This window comes from Ricinus communis, chromosome 5, assembly GCF_019578655.1.
Source record: "Ricinus communis isolate WT05 ecotype wild-type chromosome 5, ASM1957865v1, whole genome shotgun sequence".
Taxonomy (NCBI): Eukaryota; Viridiplantae; Streptophyta; class Magnoliopsida; order Malpighiales; family Euphorbiaceae; genus Ricinus; species Ricinus communis.
In genome coordinates this window covers 29,953,538-29,974,997 of record NC_063260.1, presented here as the reverse complement: position 1 = coordinate 29,974,997, position 21,460 = coordinate 29,953,538, and the positions used below count along the sequence as shown (strand labels likewise).

The following is a 21,460-nucleotide window of genomic DNA, read 5'->3' as shown; positions in this document are numbered from 1 at the left end:
ACATTATATAATCTATTTAGTTTGTTTCAATTTTTATTCACCTCATACTGTCTATAACATTTTTATAAAAATATTTAAAGATTATTTTTTTAATTAATAAAATAATTTTATAAAATATTTTATTCCCATATTAAATAGATAAAAATTGAAATAAAATAAAATTAAATATTTAATATTCTTTAAGAGTTTATTATTATCGAAAAAAAATTAGTTAACTATTATATTTCATTTGAATTATATTTTTAAAAAGAACATTTATGTAAATGAATTTAGGATAACAAATAAAAAAAATAGATGGTTGTAGATGATAGAGGAATAGGACGCTCCACGAATCCAACCAACAATGATCTTTTTGAGCTGTGGGTGTGTCCATGGGCATGACATGTGACCTCACATGTAATACGGGCGGGGATCCTACTTCCACCGCTTCTTTGATCCCTATTGGGCTACTTCAATTTTAGGCCACCTTGTCATCTTTACATCTTTTCAATTGGAATCTAATTATTGCATTTTCTTTATTATAATTTAAGATTAAATTTTATTTATTAATTATTTTTTAGAATTTATATATTTATATTATAATATAATTTTTAAGATATAACTAACAATTAGTTTTAGTATAAATATAATTTAAAATATTGTCTTTTTAAGTTATATTTATTATTTAATTAGAATTAATTTATTAGTTAATATAATATTATAAATAATATTATAATGTCAAATAATAAAATAAAATAAAATGTGTAAGAATATAAATAAGAGATTAAAAATCGAAATTATTAATTTAAAAGACAAAATAGATTTGTTTTAGGCAGAGAGAAGCTTGGGATCCCTAGAGCTGCAGAGATTATAATAAGTCATTTTAGCATTAACCTAATCATAATAATAAACAGATAGTTATCGAAGGCAATGAAAGGCTACCAAAACAGCACTTTTTGTCTAACCAAGCATCCGGCATCCATACAGCACCAAAGATCTCGCACACATGCTCTAATATTTTTGTCATGTGGAGATGGTCAATCCCACAAACCTAACCTCAAGTTAAATTAATTAAATCCAGCCTACCATTACAAAACAAAACGAAAAAAACAATATCTAACAGCTCATTATTTTTTTAAATGGTTAATATATCATATTATAACTAATTAATATAGGTTAATCTATCCAAGTTAAACTCATCCTTGCTAACAGAATAAGTTTAAAGACTCACCAGATAAAAGCATGATGTTGTAAGAATCCATGATAACGTAACTTTGGTTCCAAGTAAATATGCATCAAAACTCGAAAGAACAGACCTCGTATGGCGGGTTTTTTTTTATATTAGAAAATACTACTAGTATATAATACACCGGCATGACTAATAATAAGAGTGAAGAGATAAGTATTGATAAAACTAGTTAAATTATTACAAGCGACAGAGTTCTTGGGTCCTGTCATGTGGGTCGAAAACCCTTAACAATAATAAGTCAGATTTTTGTGGACTGCTGCTACCCCCCCCACCCCCAATTCCATTACTCATATGTCTCAGTAATCATCAGTCGTAGCTGGCACTCACATTTACTAATTCATAACTCTGCTAATCTTCTCCTCCTCTCTATTTAAACCCTCACTCAGTTCCTTCTTTCCACAACCAACACCTGGCTCCTACTCACAGATCTCTCCACTCTTCTTGCTATGGCTTTCAGAGCTCTGTTGCTTCTTCTTGCTGCTCTTCTTTCACTTACTGCTACAAGGGTACACTTACTTGATTTACGCCCTTTTTTCCACTTTCAAACAATTTCTTTTAACTCTATTTATTTGATGTGCATGTCTTCTGAAATATATATTTTTTCCCTTTTCTTGTAGGCTTCATCCCACAGTGAAGTGTTTAAGGAGAAGGTAATATCTTTTATTGCACCATTTTTAACCTTTTGCAGCTCCTCTTTTTTTTTTTTTTTTGGTTCTGCAATGTCAAATGTAGCAGAAGGCTCAACACAATGTGCTAAAGGTGAAGTTTTTTTAGTTTGAATAAATGTACCCTTTTAACTCTTAGAGTTTAATTTGTTGCAGGACATTTACTCCAGAGTACTAATAGCGCCTACACCAGTCCCTGCACCACCGGTAGTCAAGCCAACCCCAACTACCCCGCCTGTTTACAAGCCGCCCGCCACCCCTACCACACCAGTAGTCAAGCCACCGACTAGTCCTGCTCCGCCAGTAGTGAAGCCACCCACTCCTTCACCGCCTGTCTACAAGCCCCCCACCACACCAGTAATCAAGCCACCAAATGCTCCTTCACCAGTAGTGAAGCCACCTACTGTTCCTGCTCCGCCAGTAGTGAAGCCACCGACTTACTCTCCACCTGTAGCGAAGCCGCCGACGCCTGCTCCACCAGTCGTGAAGCCCCCCAGTACTCCAGCACCACCGATGTTCAAGCCACCAACTCCTCTGCCTCCACCTTCTGGTACCCCATTGCCACCAGTCAGGTCAAGAGCAGGTAAGTAACATTTACATCAAATTGACACTTTTCAGTGTTTGTCTTGCTTTATACGGGTGAAAATGACAATGTGTTTGATAATTTGTTTATTTTTTTGGGTTGGCAGATTGCATCCCGTTATGTGCAGAGAGGTGCAAACTGCATTCAAGAAAGAACATTTGTACAAGGGCTTGCATTACTTGCTGCGACAGATGCAAATGTGTGCCGCCAGGAACTTATGGTAACAGGGAGAAATGTGGCAAATGCTACACTGACATGACTACTCGTCACAACAAGCCTAAGTGCCCTTGAAAGTTTGATTGAGAGAGAAATTATCTTTATAGTAATTAATGTTAATATGTTCCGAGTTTAATGGTGGAGTAAAAGAAGGAATAAGTGTATGCTAATTGTCTGTTTTTGCCATTAGGATAGTCTGCAAGTATATTAATAGGGCAATCAGTGCTCAATATTAGCTGTTTCTTGACTTCTGAAAGCTGATTGCAGATATTAATATATGCTGTTGTTTTAGTAATATATTAATGGAGATTGTCATTTTATATTTTCTCTTAAACCTTCTTCTCTGGACTGAAAAATGAAAGAAAGTTCAAACATAGAAGTAGAGGATGGTACAAGGTACATCCATCTATATCATATTCTTGACCCCTCTGCCAAGGGAATCCTGCTGACAGATTCTTGCACTGCTAGGCTTTTCTTGCAAGCCTTTCTTTGCTGCCCTACTCCTATCAGATAAAAAAGTTCATAATAAAGATTCAAAAATTTGAATGTGTTTGACAGAATCCAGCTAAAATTGTAATTTTGGCAAAATATATCAAGCTTATTTATATTTTCGTTCTATGTCAAAAATTTAAACTCCAATCTAGTTTGCTTTAAGAAAAGAAAAAAAAAAAAAGAGGCCAGATCATTCATCTTGTTAGATGTGAATCGCAAGTTATTTCAGATGCATCGAAATTCTACAAAAAAATGCATAGGATCTTCACTTGCTATACCTGAGCATTGATGTTTCAGTTCTTCTTAAAAGCAACGACAGTGTTAACAAAAGATCATATTTAAATAAGAAAGAGTTGTTGCCGTTTCTAGAAATACGCCTAATTTTAAATAATAAAATAATATATAAATGTTGCGCGCAAGAGAGAATACATCACCTAAACTAGAGTTGAGCTTTTAGTTACACCTGTAAACACAACAATAAATTGTCGTCTAAAGTAACTCACCACAGTTCCCAATATATTTTAAATATTTTGTCTGTTTTAAATTTATATTAATAACTTTTTAAAATTATTATTTTAGTAGGTAATTTATTAATTAAAATACAAGAATTAATGAATTATTTACATTTCTTAATGCAATATATAAATTAAAAGTAGGCCTTTTTTTTTATTGATAATAATTCATATTCAAAATAATTGATGCCAAGCACATTTCATTATACATTTTCTTTTTTCTGTTGTGGTCATATGCGCTGGAGTCATTCATAAAATAAAATACTTTTTTTGAAAGAAAAGGATGCAATTTGTTTTCGTTGGAATCCATTAGTCCTGAAGTTTAAACATATTTGTAAAGAGATACCAATTTGGCACTATTACAAAACAGATTTTCATAGTTATTGTCATTAGGCCTGCAAAGAAATTTGTACTAATTGATTATGACATATCATCTTCTTCTTGTACATTTCATAATTTATCATTCGCATTTCTTGAATAGTTTTTAAGGTGCTGCTGTATCATAAATGGCAAACCAGTATCCAAAATGACAAAATTAGACTCATAGGTTCCACCATCAAATGCATTTCCAAGAAAGAGATTTATTTATTCAAAAGAAATAATCAAAACCCTATATAAAAGCAAAGAAATGGATCAATTTATAAGCACAGCAAATACATTACTTTTGCCAAAAGATTTGTATTACACAATCTCCAAATTGTAATGAGACTAGACATGGTTCTTGAAAAGACTCTTGTAGCTATTATCATTGGCATGATCATTTTGGGTGTGGCTGTGGAAGCAGGAGTTGGAACTCCAGGCCCAGCACCTGCCCCTAATGCAACTTCTCCCAATTCTTTCCCATCCATGATTATGGGACTTCTGGGTTTTGCCCTATCATTCTTTGTGCTTAAATTTGTCGCTTGAGAATTCAGATACCCTCCCATTTTTCTCTCTTATTGGTTGGTTTGCTTCTTTTGTAGTATCTTCTGATCATCATTATCACCATCACGAGTCCATGGACCCTCTTGTTAGTGTTACCATTTATGATTTGATCATGTAGTGTTCTCCCACATGTACTATTCTGTTTACAGTTTATGTAATAATGGTGACACATGATTAAGCTACTATTACATTTATCTTGTAATGGGTCTTATTGAGCTAACGAAAAAAAAAAGAAAAAAGAAAACTTAAGTTGCTGTCTAGCTGGTACATAGTGTGCTTATCTTGCAATTTTTGCACCGGCTTCTTTCCCTTTGCTTAATTTTTAACTGTAAAGAGATAAGGGGAGAAAGAAAGAAGAAAAGGTCAAGTTTACATATTATCATAGCTCCAATTTTTCTACCGGTTCTTCATACATATTATTAAGCGATTGATTAACAATTATTGAAAAAGGTTCTAAGTTCTAGGTTAGCAAAGGATGATACAAAATAATTATTCATACCAACAATCAAAATCTTGACGCGAGTATATTATTGTCTATAGGACGAGGATGAAAAAATCGCTATTTTTTTATTATATAGCTTACGGTTCATTAAAATTTTAAAAATAAATAAATAAAAAATCACTTCTATTTACCAATGCAGTAAATTTTTTTATAGTCATACACTTAGAACCAATTAAAATTTATAATTATGAGGAAGTTATAATTTAATGAAAGTTTGAGTACTAAATTCTTTTTAACTTAGTAGTTAATTATGTTACGTAAAATGATAGCAACTAGAGATAATATAATATTAATATTTTATTATATTATACAAATAAAATTGATAAGATAGAATATAGTATAATATATATCTTTGAAGAATATATAACAAATATTACAACTAGTTGAAATTGGGACTGATAATTTTTATAACTATATATAAAAATATTATTATTGAGAGATTTATAGGTGTGTATATTTTATAAAAATTATTCAAAATGGAATTTAAGGAAAAAAAAGAAAAGAAAAAGAAATTTTCAACCGAATCCATAGAATGACAAATGAGGCGGCCCATCAGGCCCAAAAGTCTTAACCAGAGATCTAATTTCAGTTTGATTTTTGTTATCTCGCGTTCAAGCGAACTGCAAACTGCAGAGAAGAAGAAAATGGGAAGTAGTGATGGGATCTTATTCTCAGGAGTGAAAGAAAAAAATGTAAATAGAAAGAAATGGCTAAAGAGAAGAGAGAGGTGGCTAGTAATAATAGGTGTGATTCTTCACGCTGTTTATATGCTAAGTATCTTCGATATCTACTTCAAGACTCCAATTGTTCATGGCATGGATCTTGTTATGCCCCGCTTTCATGCCCCTGCTAAACGTCTTGTCCTTCTTGTTGGTACGTTCTTTCTTTCTCTGTTTGCTTTTATGTCTCAATGAAACGACATATGTATTTTTCTTCGTCTTCTTAATATTACTATTACATTTACATCGTCTGTGCTAATTTGGTTGTTTTATTGAAGTTAGAATTGAAGTGTGTTCATAATGAGAAATGGAACTCATTTGAAGTGTATTCATCATAGACAACTAACAAATCTTATGAAGCTGTCTAACATAATTTTAAGAAAGCTAATACTAGTTACTTTCGTTAATTAATTTGGTCGAGTGAATTGTTGAGCTTTGAAAGGGATCAAGTGACTAGAATGAGATACGGGGATGATATTTTAAAATCATTGTATAGTTTGACATCTTAGATTGACTATTGATGCATTTTTAGTAAAATAAAGGTATTAAAAGGAATGGTTGTAGCATAAATATGGTTCCAACTCTTATTGAAATATCCATTTTAGTTCTAAATATGCTCCTTCGTTTACATCAGTATCATTAGGCTGACTGCTATAAATCTCTTTCTTTGCAATTCTTCTCAGTTATCTCTCCTTAGGGCTTGCAAGAGTTCAACTGACTTGAAATATTGCAGAATTACGTCATTTTTTATATCATCTCATTCCTTCCAAATTGCTTTTTTTCTTTAAGGAAAGTAGTCTAACAAATTGAATTGCTGCAATTATGAGTTTCCAAACACAAGAATTGACTAAATAGAATTGTATTGAAACGAATTCTTGCATTCAAACAAGAGGTTTTAAGTTATAATTTCTTCAATTTTTCTGCTAAAATCTTTTGGTGGTAAACATGACTGCAGCGGATGGTTTACGTGCTGATAAGTTTTTTGAGCCGGATTCTGAGGGAAATCACAGAGCTCCATTTTTGAGGGGTATAATAAAAACCCAAGGTAGATGGGGAGTTTCTCATGCTCGGCCACCTACAGAATCAAGGCCTGGACATGTTTCTATAATTGCTGGTTTCTATGAAGATCCTAGTGCAGTCACAAAAGGTGGTTATTTAATCTTCCTGTACTAATTGTAATCAATGAGTCATTAGTAATTTTTCATATTCTTATTCTTTGTTTATCCAACTATCTTTTTAAAGATGTTGCATTGAATTTGCAGGATGGAAAGCTAATCCAGTTGAATTCGATTCAGTTTTTAACAGAAGCAGACATACATTTGCTTATGGTAGCCCAGATATTGTCCCAATATTCTGTGGGGCCTTGCCACACAGTACTTGGAAGACCTACCCTCATGAGTTCGAAGACTTTGCGACTGGTTTGTTTCAAATTCTTTAAACAAATTCTTCTGTGTTAGAATTTTATCATGCTATTTTTATTCAAAAATTAATTTACTGTTGAAATTTGAAGTTTAAAGAAGGAGTTTAGAGGGCCTCTAATGACTAATTTTATTTAGTATGATAATACTATAGGAATGAAGCTTTTTTTATTATACTGTTTCAGGTTTTATATTTCTTATATTCATTCAATACTTTTATCATTCAATAGTTTTATTGCAGATGCTTCCTTTTTGGATGAGTGGTCTTTTGATCAATTTCAGAGTCTCCTGAATAGGTCCAATGAAGATCCACACTTGAAGGAGTTACTTCTGCAGGATAATCTTGTTTTCTTTTTGCATCTACTTGGCTGTGATTCGAATGGCCATGCTCATCGGCCTTATTCATCAATCTATCTCAATAATGTCAAGGTTGTGGACTACGTAGCACAACGTGTTTATGCTCTTCTTGAAGATTATTATAAAGACAATAGGACAGCATATGTATTTACAGCTGATCATGGAATGAGTGATAAAGGTTTGGTGGGAAATATTATGTACTTCTCCATGATTATTCCATGGTTTTTGCAATTCATCAATTTCTCTTTTTTTCACTAGTGGTATCATAGTATTTGGAGAATTATTTCTAATTTCAGAAGTAATGGAGCTGGTTGGCGTAGTCTAGTGCTTCATTAAATGGATTGGTAAACCAGAATTAAAAAATATTGATTCCAAAGACTTTAGTCTTCAGCATGACAGCTTTGTTTTTATTTAAGAAAATTAGTTTACATGCTTCTTTCAAATCCTTGTATCTTCTATAACAATGCTGTTCTGTTAGTATTTACAATTTAAAGAGGCTGACATATGTGGTTCTAATGGTAGGTAGTCATGGAGATGGGCATCCTTCAAACACTGATACTCCCCTTGTTGTTTGGGGGGCAGGGGTAAAATATCCCAAGCCAATCTCTGGTGCTGATCATTCTGATCATGAATTTCGCTTTGTTGATGAACATGCCCCTGACATGCCAACACCTGTAGATTGGGGCCTGAATGGCATCGAAAGGGTGGATGTGAATCAAGCTGATATTGCACCGCTCATGGTTATACATTTTATCCTGCGAAACTATGTGTTTTGGGGCCTAAATTTAATGCTTTCTAATGTCCTTAGCTTTTATCAATACCTGACCTATGTGTTTTGTTCCCCTTGAATGGCAGTCGACGCTTCTTGGTTTACCATGTCCTGTCAACTCTGTTGGAAATTTACCACTTGGATATACTGATATGATTGAGGTGGGTTCAATAAACTAACAGTAATCAGTGTTCTGTTCTCTAGAAGTATGCATGTATTAACTGACTGAAGAAGATTAGGAGTAGGAATGGGTAGAGTGTGGGTTGTTATTGTCTAGTTCGTGTTGTCAATTAATATTTATGTAGACTTTCTAGAATGTTTTATCTTATATCTCACCTTCTCAATACAATTGAAACATTATTATAGAGGAAATAGTTATTCTGATAATAAAATATAAATTTTAATAAACATAAAACCTTTATGTACTAATTTTTTAAAATTGAAATATGAAATATAAAGGCCTTTTTGGTGATGCCTAATGACTGTCCTCTACCTTCTTGTGATTTCATACTGCATCCAGTGCAACCTATGGGTTGTAATATGGTAAGATCAGAATTGTAACGAGGCTTTTGAGGTTGTACTGCAGGAGGGATCAGTGCCAGACCATATAGAAGAGCTCTGATGGAAATTAAATTATGAATAATAACTTAATTAGCTGACTCAGATAAACAAACTTCTAATTCTATGCTGTTGATTAGCCAGCTTTCCCTAGGATGGGGGGCCAGGAATGGATCTTTAGTTCCAAATGTTAGATGAAACGTATCCTTCTTTGTATCTACTATTCTACGTGGGATCACTTACAAAGAATTTTGTTATTTGATTTAATAAACGTACTGAATATAATTGAAAGAGAAACTGAGTTTTCTTTTCTATCTTTGAAACTAGCAGGCAGAAGAAGTTGAAGCTGTGTTAGCCAATACAAAGCAAATCCTCAACCAGTTTCTTCGCAAATCACGTATCCTTTTCTTTTACCAATTTTACTTTGCCTTAGGTATATAACAGACTATCTTTTTTTGCTTTAGGCAAAATACATGAAGTTCTTTTCAGAAAATATTATTTTGTTGCTTGAATGAAAATCTATTTGTATTATTTATTTGCTTTGATGATGTTCATTACTTGATTTTGCTCTGTTTAATTGATACGATTTAAGTGTTTAAGTTTGCTAACATTAAGCAGTGTTTATCTTTCTTGTTTAATTTCCTCGGTCAAAACCTGTTACGTATTTGGCCACATACACTTCTGAAGTGCATGATGTGCATAAATATTTATATGTATATGATCTTTTGACTTTAAATTTCCTTGTTCTTTCTTAACAAACTTAGAAATAAAACAGTCAAGCTCATTATATTTCAAGCCGTTTAAACCACTGACTCAGTATTCCTCTATGCTGGAAAACATTGAACATTTAATATCGGCAAGAGACTATCAAAATGCAATGACGCTGGCTCAAAAGCTCAGAACCTTGGCGCTGCAAGGACTTCATTACTTTCAAACATATGACTGGCTGATGTTGATGACTGTAATTACTCTTGGGTATCTTGGTTGGATGGTCTGTCTCATTCTCCATGTGCTCCAATCATATACTTCATTGGCAGAAAACATTTTCAAGGAGCAAGCTGCACAGACAAAAAATAAAACTGGAAAAGTAATTTCTAAGTAAGCTTAGCCTCTTATAAGTTGTATTTTTTTTTTTTATTTCATTGGTAAAAGGGAAAAGATGAACAAAAGTAAAAAAGAGAAAAGAAAGGAAAAAGATATGTATTTATTTTTCTATCATGTTCATGCTGAAGATAAAACTTTCTGGCTCCATCACTGTTGGCACATATACTTATGCGTTTAGCTTTTGTTCACGTGAAGATTTTGAATATAATGCAGTGTGTTTTTCATTTATTGCTGTCTTTTTTATTATTAAGAAGTTGGAAAAACTAAGGAAAGTTTATAGCATATGTCATGCTACATTTAATGACTTGTGAATTTTTCAAGAACCAGGCTCCTAGTACGTTTTCTTGCTGTCCCCTGTAAATCTTGATAGCTGAGAATATATTAATTGTGATAACTGCCAGCATTCAGCTGATGAATATTACAAAACTAATCATTCTAGAATTTATGTTTTTTAACCATTAATTATAGCTAGTGTCTACAACTAATATCTGGCAAGATATAAGAAATTGTAACAATATACATCGATATTGCAACCAAAATGTAGCTTGAAACTATGAGTGTACATTTGATATATCTCATTGTCTTTGGCAGGTGTATCTCTTTGGGGGTCTCTTGATGGGAGTAATCTCTGTTCTATTATTTGTGGAGCACTCTCCCCCTCTATATCATGCATATATTGCAATGACTGTGTTTCTTTGGACCCAGATACTCGGTGAACATCAGTTTTTAAAAGCACTATGCAGACACTTAAGTGGGAGAAAATTCATTTTCGCAATTAAGCTTTTTGCTGTCTGTGCTGTATCAATAGCAATCGTTGAATTTCTGGTATCGGCCGTCAATCGCTATTGCTAGTCAAGCTTTCTAACCATGCTCTGGTGTTATTTTATCTTTATGAGTGATAATACTTCTATTTTGTGCAGGTGAATAGCTTCACAGAGAGGAAACTTTACACCTGGTGCTTCTTAATTGTTGGAATTATAGCCTTTCTTTATCTTTTCAAATCAATTCCATGGAGATCCGGGATACCAATTTTTGTTTGCATTGCGTGTTGGTGTCTGTCTGTTTTTACTTTGATGCCAGCAGAAATTCCAGATAATAATGAACTAGTGTAAGTCACCTTTTCAGTTTGTTCATTTGCTAAATTTAGATTAGTGATAGATAATTTGTGACTCATAAACTGCAATTTCTCCAGTCTTTAAGCTTTTCTGATTGTAAAGAATAATGTTATTGGAAAAGAAAGTCAGTTGTGAAACGACATTGACTCCCTTTCTGTTAGATGCTATTACTTTCAAGTAAGTTGATTATGATGTGTGAATGGTTACAAATGTATTCCTAGAATTGCAAGTGGAGTTATTATTATCACGATCGGAATAGCTGCAAGGTGGCTGGATCAGCATTCTGAAGGAAATAAGTATTGGTTAAGTATCTGTAATCATGAAGCAGAGAAACCCAGATTCCGAATGTTATTTTACGTACAGGTATAGGTTTCTGTAAGTTCTGTTAATTAGAAATTTAAATGTGCAGCTGCCTAACAGATTTATCATTCAATCCATCCTTTGCATGGAAATAGGCTCTTTTGGTTGGACTATCATCAATTATGGTGTCATTATCAACTTCTTACAGAACAAAGAAGCGAGAACTACATACAGTACACCAGCTAATAAATTGGTCTCTTGCTGGTAACGAATTTGAACATTCTTTATTGCCTTTAAATATGTTATATTGTGTCTCTCTCTAGATTCCCACGAATGTTATATGTAAACTTTGGCTTTTCCTTCTCATCCTAAAATTATAGTACTACCTTCATCTAATTCGGGCAGAAATATATATGGTTCATTCTTTATGGTGTTATACTCCTTTATAATGATGTGGGCCAGTTGACCCTATAATTGATAAGAAATTGTGATAATTGTTTGAAATTCTTGATTATAGAGAGAAGCTGTTATGGTTGAAAACATGGCTTTTTTAGGGTGCTCACAGAGTCACAGGCCTTATAAATGGTTTCGATTATTTTTTTCCCAATTTCAGATGCAAGATCTCGCTATAGATTTTTTTTCCTCTTCAATTTTGGGATGCCACTTTAATTTTTTGTTTTGTTAGGTTTACCTACTAGACTAGCATGTTTGGTTGAAGAGTTCTTTGGCTTTACTTGTCTATTTTCCTTTCTCTTAGCTTTACCAAATGCTATAATCCCATGCTTTAAGCATTTACATTTCAAAGTACACTCCGTTTTCTTATTAATGCTCACTCCTTGTAATTGTATTGTTACAGGTTTCTCAATGGTTCTCCCACTTTTCTCAGAGAATGGTGTATTGCCACGGCTTACTTCGATCTTTTTGGGTTTTGCACCCACATTCCTTCTTCTATCTATAGGGTATCTATGATTTTTGAGCTACAATACTCAAATAAAATAAGTATGCTTAATCATAAGATACACTTATGCTTTTCTTTCTTTTTCTTGTGTTTTGTCCTTCGGATGCCCTTTCATGAAATTCATGCAGATATGAAGCTGTTTTCTATGCTGCACTTTCTCTTGTACTTGTGGCATGGATTTTATTTGAAAACACACTTCTCCACTTAATGAAGGCGAAAAAATTGTCGGCTACCATTAGAAACATGGAAGAACATGCTACACTTGAAAATGATAGATGCTTGCAGCTTTCTGATGTGAGAATACCATTAACTTTTGTAAGTCTTATCCTTTTGCTCTTCTTTTATTCTCTTTCCATCTTTTTACAATTTGAGATGTCCTACGTGGACATATTCGTTGGAATTCTTTTTTGTTGATGATTAATCTAGTCCTAACCAATCCATGAGGTCTGCTTGAAGCAAATTTGACAACATGAAAGGGGCTTTTGTTTAAGGATTTCAAGTGATTGATTAAAGTGTATCAAATGTGGTGATTATCAGGGGAGGGAGCTTCTTTGATGGTTTAATTCTTCTTAATTAATGTTCAGAAACAAGTGTAAAATCATAAAGAAATAGAAGGGTAAATTGAGGAATTAGAAAGAAATGAAATGGGATCACCCTTTCTTGGTTAAAAGTATGCATGAATGCATTTAACTTTGATATTTTTGTAATATCTTCTAATTGTGCAAGAAAGTAATACTTTATTTGCATGGTATCATCTAATGGTGTCACAATGATAAGTAACATGTGCCGAAATTTATATATTTTGATGGCTTGTTCTTTCAGATGGTTCTATTTAATGTTGCTTTCTTCGGAACGGGGAATTTTGCAAGTATTGCAAGTTTTGAGATTTCATCTGTCTATAGGTTCATAACTATCTTCAGCGTAAGTGAAGATGAAAACCTTAAATATACATGATGGTTTGTGCATTGGGATCTATTGCTGGATTTGATATTGTCTGCTTTTGATTGCAGCCTTTTCTGATGGCAGGCCTTCTTATTTTCAAGCTATTCATACCATTCATGCTTGTCATGTAAGTTAAGTTATTTTAATGTGATGGCTGTTTACAAGATAAATAACAAGGTCTTACTGAGAACTAATTTCTGATTTGTGATTTCATGTATAGAAGATAGCAATACTTCAAAACATAATCTAGGAATATTTCTTCTGTTGCATTGCCTCCAATGGTCGTAGAACTGAGTAGCAATTTTATAGAAATAGCTATCCAGCTATGATATTGCTCTTAATTTCTTCTAGATTTTGTCTGTTGAAGTCAAGCTTTCAAGTACATATTGTCCTCTTCCCTTCCTCAATCTTCCATTATTTTGGAAGACATAAGCACCAAAATTCATGGAAAAATAAATGTGTGCATAAAGATAGAAATGTTGTTGACGAGAATCAACTATGTTGGTAGCAAGGTCGTCAGTATGCATGCAGAAAGTCAGTATCTGAAGATGTTATGATTTAAAAAATTTCTACCAAAATACAAATGTAGCACTCGTGGTTTCTTCAATAACAAGATATGTGATAGCTAGAAAGAAGGCGTGGCATTTTGAGGCAACCACAGTCTTGATTATTTTCTTATGTGTTATGTAGCCTGAAGTTACATTACATTGGGAAAAAGTTTTGTTCTGTTTGTTATTTCTCTACTGTCCTTTTCTACACATGCATACGCATTTCTGTTTTTGGGTGAAATGAAAACTTTAATTATGATTTACTTGCTCAATGTAGATGTGTTTTCAGTGCAATAACTAAACTACTTCAAGTTCCACGGTTGGGATGTTATTTTCTCGTGATTTTATTTTCAGACGTGATGACTATTCACTTCCTCTTCCTGGTAAGAATATTTTATTGTCAAGTTGATGCTCTTGATTTAATCTATTTCTGGCCTTGTGGATCTTCTTTTTGAACGAAACTCATAAGAAAAAAGTACTTGTTTGATTACTTGTATGGTCCGTAGTTTATATATTATGTGTATGCATATGTGGGAGGGTGGATACATAGCCTTGGGTGAGGTAGGGGGTAATTCCTATTGACAACATGGAGTTATATACCTTCACAGTTTAATGTTTGATCACACGTGTTTGCTTTGTATCAACTAGATGTGCATAGCTGAACTAGATAAGAAGCTGCGTAATTGTTGGCATGCTCAGAAAGCAGAAGTTAGCATTTCTCTGTTGATTATATAATGAACTCTGAGAATTTTCTTTAAGCTTCACTTGAGAAACACATTGAATTTAAACATTGAAAGTTTTTGTCAAACCTCTTTGGGAAACTCAAACTAATATTGGAGTCATACATCTCTTTCTGAGAACCTTAATGATCTGAAGAATAGAATTGCTGAGAACATTCCCACTTTTTAATCTCGTTCTTGAACTTACCATTTACCAACTTGTATTGCTGCTTACAAACAGGTCCGAAATACGGGAAGCTGGATGGAAATTGGTAACAGCATTAGCCATTTCGGAATTATGAGTGCCCAAGTTGTCTTTGTGCTGTTACTTTTTGCCATCACAAATATATACACAAAAGACATCCAAATTAGATCAGATAGCTCAGCCTCTAGGAAAGCAGCCTAAGTGACTTGAAATTGGAAATTCTTGAATATCATAATCAGCAGCCTGCATGTCCTTTGAGGTGAGCTTTTGCATTCTTATAGCAACAATCTAACAGCTGCTTCACATTTCAATTATTATTCTTTTGGCGATTAATCCTCATTTCATTGCTGTATATGTATGAGACCAATTGAACAGTGTATTATTATTATTCAAGTTCATCCAATTCAATTCTGTGGAATTTTGTAATGTTTATTAGAATGCTCTCCTGGATAATATGTACAAATCACGAGCGATTATGAGATTTTCTTTCAGGTTTTGGCAAGCTTTTAAACAAGTCATTTAGCTAAAGTTAAAAGAAAACGATGGTCTTGTTACAATATTGGGCTGCAGTTCTTCTTAGATTTGATTGAAATGAAACTTCTCCAGAAAGTTCTGTAGGCTTATTTGCACGTATCTTGGCAAGGCAAATCAAATCAAGCTGCTGAGAATTGATGCCTTGTTTATTTATTTTAATTATTTCAATTCGCTCTAAGGCCTTCTTGTTTTTGTTATATGGTAAATTTTTAAAGAGCAGAGAGCTAATGACTGAACACCTGACATTCTGTATCCTAATGCTCGCTACTGAGCATTGGCTTTATGGCTTTAAAGGGTTTCTTTGGCTAGAAAAAGGAAAAGAAAAAGAAGTCTTCCAACTTTATTGCTTTTTATACCTTTCTTCAATTTTTCTTTTTTCTAATTCCCCGTTTTAATTTTTATCAGCTAGGATATAGACTTATTATGGTTCTACGATAATTAGGAGTCATGAAGATTCCTTCCATCCATTCAAGAAAGTAATATATTTTTAATATTTCACTTTTCCCTAACACACTGCCGAGTTGGGCGTCAATTTACTTATTGAAAGACTCATTTTCCCGTTTGCCCTTTCTTCATTCTGCTGACTTTGCATGGGGCAATCAGAGGTTCCTTCAAAATAGTGGGGCAATTTTCTTTCTCTGTTTTGCAATGTTGAGTCTCTGGAATGCAGTTGAAATTTTGTGGTAAACTGCTAGGATACTACTTGAAAGAACCCTGTACGTTTCCAAAGCAGTTGAAAGTTACTGGTAAACTGCTAGGATATTACTTATTGAAAGAAGAACCCTGTAGTTTTCTAAATCAGACAAGAGATGCAGCAGTTAGGAAATGACTGGATGGCGAAACCAGATACCCTCGTAGCTATTTGAGCTGTACCTTCTTATTGGCTAATGCCTTATTCTAATGAATATTATTGGATGACAATGCATGTGGTGTGTGAGATTAAGCTCAGCAACACACCTTAGGCTTAAAATTTTGAGACATCAGATAAGATTATATTTAAAGTAAATAAAAGGGTCAATTAGACTTTGGCATACATATTGAAAACTTGATTGGCCAACCGCTTGAAAAAAAAAAAAATACATGACTTTCATCTGTGAGGGAACAGAAGCCCCTTCTTAAACTCACCTACTTCCGCAATCTGAAAAAAAAAATTATACTTAAATCATATATAGAAAAAAAAAAATTATACTTAATATTGACTAGGAAAGATCTAAGAAACTAGATCAAACCTTTAAGCAGAGAGATTTCCTTTCCTAAGTAAAGAACCTACTGACCCCAATGACTTACAGTTAGCAGTTTACTTGACTATTTAAAGCATAACAATGAAGCTAACTTGAAATATTATGTTCTTGAGGTAATACTTTCCCAATTTCTATTGATAGCAAAAGCAACAAGAATGAGCCAACTTCCCTTGTATGTCCAATATTTTACTTTCTTATAACTCGAAAGATTATTAATCAAGTTATTACAGGAAACCGACGCAGACTTTTAATGTTATGTTTTCTTCCGGTGTTTTATGTTCTTTTCTTGCAGGTTTAACAGTGGACTAGAATTGGCCAATTTAGCGGTCAATTCCAATTTACTACATCTTTCACTGAATGCAATTTATACTCTTCAATCTGAAGCAGACCCAAATCAACAGCAACGCCAATCTTTATCTCTAAGATGGAAATTTGAGAAGCAACAGAGTAATACAATTATTGCTTTTGTGACTTCTCCTTGCTGTACTGTTCATCATCTTCAAGAAGGAGCTGATTTGGTGTCATCAGCGACCCTTAAGCAGGAGAACTTTAATCACTTTGAATTCTTATGCTCTAAAGGCAATCCATCATTTTCTGTCAATAGAGCTGCTATCGCCCTTTTTTACCAAAGTTTTGATGATTTTTCTCGCCTCAAAACCCAGGTACCTTTTCTGTTCTATCCATAATTATAAGAAAAGAAATCATATTATACAAGTTTGCCTAACTGGGTCATAATCATTCTCTACAAATTTCAACATCTTTGTACCATTTATATTGAGAGTGGTCTTGGGAAGTCTAACAATGAAAGATTCTATTGAGTCAATCTTCACATTTGGAAAGTTCACATGTATGGAATCCAATTCTTTCAAATCATGTTGCAAAATCATGCCAAAATTATCATGATTTTCGTTTGTTTCAAAATGCTTTCTCTTTCTGAAGTTGAAAGAATTGAATCCTTGCATGTGTATACTATCCAAACAAGGGTGCATGAGTTTATGAATTCTTATAAAATCTTTTTGGCTAAGATAGACCTAGATTTTTGGTTGCTATGTTATAATTGTTGCCTCATTTGTTACTTGATTCTAATATATTTGTTCTTGATTTTGTTTGTGGTGTGTCATCTGTTAGTTAATTGATTCAGCGACGTGTAAATTATTAGTGGATACTCCATTAATTGTTGCTGGAAACTCACTTGGGGGATCGTTAGCTTCACTCTTTACCTTATGGCTGCTAGACAGCATCAATCCATCCTCAAAGTCCAAGCGTCCTCTCTGCATCACTTTTGGGTCACCATTATTAGGCGATTCCGGCCTTCAACGTGCAATTTCAGAACGCTCGACATGGAACTCTTGTTTCTTGAACGTCGCTGCCAACCAAGACCCAGTCCCATGTCTCTTCATTCCACCCCTTACTCATCAATATTTGGCCTCAACTCCACAAACCGCTGCTTATAGGCCCTTTGGTGCATTTCTCTTGTGTTCCCATTTGGGATGTGCTTGTGCTGAGGACCCTGAAGTAGTTGCATGTTTGTTAGCAGCAATGGGCTTGGAAAGTACAAGAAGTCAGGTTTCTGGTGAACAGTTGCTGACTTATTATGGGACATTAGTGGAGAATCTGAAAACCAGAGTTATCTTAAAGGGAAGTTCAGGCCTTAGTTTATCAGTTATGGATTCACTTCAGGCAGGATTTATTCTACAACTGGAAGCAATTGGAGATCAAAGGATTCAGGTAACTGAATCTTGCGTAATGAATACATTTTGTGCACATAACTGAAATTGCATATATTCTTAGCAATTTATGATTTCCTGCTCATTAAAAAATCCTGAAGAATTACTTCACAAGCAACAAAATTGGATGATCAAAAGATTGCCACTATGTTTTCTCGAGCCAAAATTATTTTCCTCTTTGTGCTATATTCTTTTGGATCCTCAGGAAAGTAACATCCAATCCAAAATTAATATTTGATTCTTCGCAGCAACAACAGCACAACATGGACATTGCTGATCTGATAAAGAAACTCAAACAGAGGGAGCAAATCTGTATGTTAAATAAAAGAAAAGCATTGAATCCAAGCAGAAAACTAAATGAAATAAAGATCAAAATGGCCTACCTAGAATGGTACAAGAAGACCTGCAAGAAAAAAATGGGTTACTATGACAGTTACAAGAGTCTCTTGTCTACTAGTGACAGAGAAATTACCAAGCATAAGAAATTTCTTACAAACTATTGGAAAGACATGGTTGAAGAAGCTGAGAAAAAGCCCCAAAAAGAAGGATCATTCATTCGAGGGACATGGCTTTATGCAGGAATGAACTATAGAAGAATGGTTGAACCTCTTGACATAGCAGAATATTACAGGGAGAAGGGAAGAAGAAATTATGAGAGCGAAGGAAGATCTAAACATTACATTCTTTTGGAGAAGTGGCAAAAAGAGGATATAGAGAAACCTACAGGCCCTGCAAGTACCAAAAAGAAACAAAATGTAGCTGGTAGTCTGACTGAAGATTCTTGTTTCTGGGCATATGTTGAGGAAGCTCTCATTTCAAGTGAAGTGTTGAAGGATGCAACATCCAGTGCCGTGGATAAACAATCATCAAGGGAGTACCTGAGTAAGTTTGAGACCTATGTGATGGATCAAATCAACAATTATGCAGTGTCGCCAGAGATTTTCCTGAGAGAGAGCAGTTTTATGAAATGGTGGAGAGGGTTTCAGGATGTTGCTTCTAATTCTTCACTCCTCGACTTTATGAAGAATGCAAGATATGTCCAATATGAGAAGGGATGCTTTTAGCCCTGTGATATCTTGTCTCTTGCATGCAAATGTAGCCATAGATTGAACTTGGTTGATGGAAATAAATGTCTAAATCTCAAAGTTGACTACTATGCAAAATCTAAATGCAATCCAGTCTACTAAATCATAAATGGAATCATCTTTTTCCCTTTGTTCGTCCTTTTTTTTTTTCTTTTTCTACTCCTGTTTCTTATAATGTTACTATATTTCATAATTCAGTTTCCAGAAAGTTCTGGGATTGTATTTACACATCCTATAACTATGAAAATTTGTACTGGTGCAAAACTGGTATGCTTACAGGTTACATCTTGCATGGTCAAATGAAAATTACTAGATTCTGATGCTAAGATAACTTGATCATAGATTCTATTCGGAAGAGTTTGGCAAAAGCTTGATATATATATATATATTTATAAAAGGATTATGCAGTATTTATCCAAATACTTGAAATGAATTGTTTGGAGTAGGGCTCCTCTGAAGGCAGGAATAGATTAGGAAGAGTAACTAATCTCATGTCTCCTTAATGATCTATTTATTTGCCGTTTCATTTGAGATAGTTTGTTTGAGAGGAAGGTAACCTAGACATCCAAAATTCATGTCATCATCATCCATGAAAATAATTAACATAAATTTGATCAAGCATGTACCAAATAATATATATTAGCTACTAATAAAAATGAAAAATATAATTCTATACTGGGAATATACACCCTAATAAAATAGGATAATAATTACAAACAATATATATAATTTTTTGTTATATAGATTTAATTAATAAATAAATAGAGTAAGTAAGAATTTATAGTGTAAAGTGGTGTGATGTGAAATGAATAAGCTGGAAAAGACCTGAAATTTTGTGAATTGAGGAGGGAGAGAGAGTCCCCTTGGAACCATTTGGTCTTCCTAACTTAAAATGGTAGGACCAGCTTTGCACATGCTCATCATCTCCTCTACTCATCTAATTTCACCTAATCATCCTTTTCTTTTTCCAGCGCCTGCTTGAGTGTTGAATTTGAGTTTCTTTCCTTGGCCATGTTATCTTATGGAATTTTATGTGTCTTTGATCTTTCTGTTAATTTGTTTTTAAGACAGTAATATGAAGAGGCTTTTATTTGCCGACCTGGGAGATGATTCACCGACACTTTCTTGCAAATTATAAGCTGTAGTAAACCTGTAGCTATAAATGTAATGCCAATACTCTTTTTCCAATCCCTGTTTTTTCTTTTCTAAAGAAAGATTCATACCAAATAATACTTTCTATTTATTATTTGGATTGAACCCAATGTTAAACTTTCTGGGCTAAACATTATAAGTAATATCACAAATTACAAATTAATTTATTAAAATTGGTCAATTAGTTCAAATACGTTGTTGGTTTTAATATAAAAGGATTAAAAATTTCAAACCACAGTCAAAAATTGAATTAACAAATTAGATTTAATTTTTAAATAAATTACATGTTCATAAGTGAGTTGATGAGATTATAATATCTTTTTCAATTTTTTTTTTATTATCAAAATAATATTATTTTACTTTAAATCAATTTTGTAGTTAGTACTAAACACTTCAAACGTAGAAATTATTCATAAATGAATTTTATTTATTATTCTAAATAAAATAATTTTAAAAATACTTCAACTAAATACAATAATATATATAATTTGAAGATATGATTATAATTTGTTGAGTATTCTCAATTCAAGCAATAGAATTTAATTTCAAAATTTTTTCTTTTTCTATTACTTATTTTTTCTGAAAGTAATTTTATTATTTATCTTTTATGTTCATTATAAATTCAATAAATTTATTTTAAAAAGAAGTTCATTGAATTTAAGCTATAGTATATTATAAATGGGAACTTTCTATTCACACTCGCCATTGTCAAACACCAATTGTTATTATTATAATTGGTTGATAATAATGGTTAGACTTCAAAAATAATGAAGTGCTGGCAAAATTTATGATATTGTCCCAAAATTAAATAATTATAAATTATTTTTTGATTGGAATAAAATAATTACTATTATAAGTCCTGGAAAGGGAAAAGAAAAAGAAGTGGG

At 33.2% G+C, this 21,460-nt stretch overlaps 3 protein-coding genes and 1 long non-coding RNA gene across 7 annotated transcripts; 3 read left to right on the top strand and 1 right to left on the bottom strand.

Annotated features, from left to right (window-relative positions):
• The first annotated feature begins 1,552 nt into the window (after positions 1–1,552).
• On the top strand, positions 1,553–3,026 carry LOC8280577 (gibberellin-regulated protein 14). The gene is made up of 4 exons (XM_002517349.4): positions 1,553–1,734; positions 1,846–1,878; positions 2,050–2,476; positions 2,583–3,026. The coding sequence occupies exons 1-4, from the start codon at positions 1,675–1,677 to the stop codon at positions 2,765–2,767; spliced, it is 705 nt and encodes a 234-aa protein (XP_002517395.1). The 5' UTR covers positions 1,553–1,674; the 3' UTR covers positions 2,768–3,026.
• Positions 3,027–5,472: 2,446 nt separating this feature from the next.
• Positions 5,473–16,000, top strand: LOC8280579 (GPI ethanolamine phosphate transferase 1). Of its 3 annotated transcripts, XR_001535092.3 has the most exons (19): positions 5,473–5,995; positions 6,797–6,988; positions 7,104–7,259; positions 7,501–7,794; positions 8,139–8,356; positions 8,472–8,546; positions 9,271–9,340; positions 9,708–10,030; positions 10,639–10,872; positions 10,968–11,155; positions 11,384–11,525; positions 11,618–11,726; positions 12,319–12,421; positions 12,549–12,735; positions 13,243–13,341; positions 13,431–13,489; positions 14,188–14,293; positions 14,871–15,093; positions 15,327–16,000. XR_001535092.3 is itself a non-coding variant. In XM_015718174.3 (18 exons), exons 1-18 carry the CDS (start codon positions 5,662–5,664, stop codon positions 15,033–15,035), a joined length of 3,054 nt encoding a protein of 1,017 aa, XP_015573660.2. In that variant the 5' UTR covers positions 5,474–5,661; the 3' UTR covers positions 15,036–15,266. The 3 variants fall into 3 exon arrangements, 2 of the variants coding, with proteins under 2 accessions (XP_015573660.2, XP_002517397.2); XM_015718174.3 differs by lacking the exon at positions 15,327–16,000 and having other exon boundaries at positions 5,474–5,995; positions 14,871–15,266; XM_002517351.4 differs by lacking the exon at positions 15,327–16,000 and having other exon boundaries at positions 5,475–5,995; positions 9,274–9,340; positions 14,871–15,266.
• Positions 16,001–16,562: 562 nt separating this feature from the next.
• LOC8280580 (senescence-associated carboxylesterase 101) lies at positions 16,563–19,559 on the top strand. Of its 2 annotated transcripts, none has more exons than XM_015718175.3 (4): positions 16,563–16,722; positions 16,902–17,271; positions 17,738–18,337; positions 18,585–19,559. In XM_015718175.3, the coding sequence occupies exons 1-4, from the start codon at positions 16,712–16,714 to the stop codon at positions 19,398–19,400; spliced, it is 1,797 nt and encodes a 598-aa protein (XP_015573661.1). In that variant the 5' UTR covers positions 16,563–16,711; the 3' UTR covers positions 19,401–19,559. The 2 variants fall into 2 exon arrangements, with proteins under 2 accessions (XP_015573661.1, XP_002517398.1); XM_002517352.4 differs by having other exon boundaries at positions 16,609–16,781.
• On the bottom strand, positions 18,318–20,609 carry LOC107261132. The gene is made up of 3 exons (XR_001535093.3): positions 20,247–20,609; positions 18,720–18,739; positions 18,318–18,614 (listed from the first exon to the last, which is right to left on the bottom strand). It is a non-coding gene; the product is annotated as an uncharacterized LOC107261132 (long non-coding RNA).
• Between the last annotated feature and the right edge of the window lie 851 nt (positions 20,610–21,460).

Excerpts from the sequence above, each read along its gene's own strand:
- LOC8280579 (XM_015718174.3), top strand. The coding sequence starts at position 5,662 with ATGAGGCGGCCCATCAGGCCCAAAAGTCTTAACCAGAGATCTAATTTC. Across the intron at positions 6,989-7,103 it reads TCCTAGTGCAGTCACAAAAG|GATGGAAAGCTAATCCAGTT; the intron begins GTGGTTATTTAA and ends TTGAATTTGCAG. Across the intron at positions 11,526-11,617 it reads GAATGTTATTTTACGTACAG|GCTCTTTTGGTTGGACTATC; the intron begins GTATAGGTTTCT and ends GCATGGAAATAG.
- LOC8280577 (XM_002517349.4), top strand. The coding sequence starts at position 1,675 with ATGGCTTTCAGAGCTCTGTTGCTTCTTCTTGCTGCTCTTCTTTCACTT. Across the intron at positions 1,735-1,845 it reads TTTCACTTACTGCTACAAGG|GCTTCATCCCACAGTGAAGT; the intron begins GTACACTTACTT and ends CTTTTCTTGTAG. Across the intron at positions 1,879-2,049 it reads GTGAAGTGTTTAAGGAGAAG|GACATTTACTCCAGAGTACT; the intron begins GTAATATCTTTT and ends AATTTGTTGCAG.
- LOC8280580 (XM_002517352.4), top strand. Across the intron at positions 17,272-17,737 it reads TTTCTCGCCTCAAAACCCAG|TTAATTGATTCAGCGACGTG; the intron begins GTACCTTTTCTG and ends GTCATCTGTTAG. Across the intron at positions 18,338-18,584 it reads TTGGAGATCAAAGGATTCAG|CAACAACAGCACAACATGGA; the intron begins GTAACTGAATCT and ends GATTCTTCGCAG.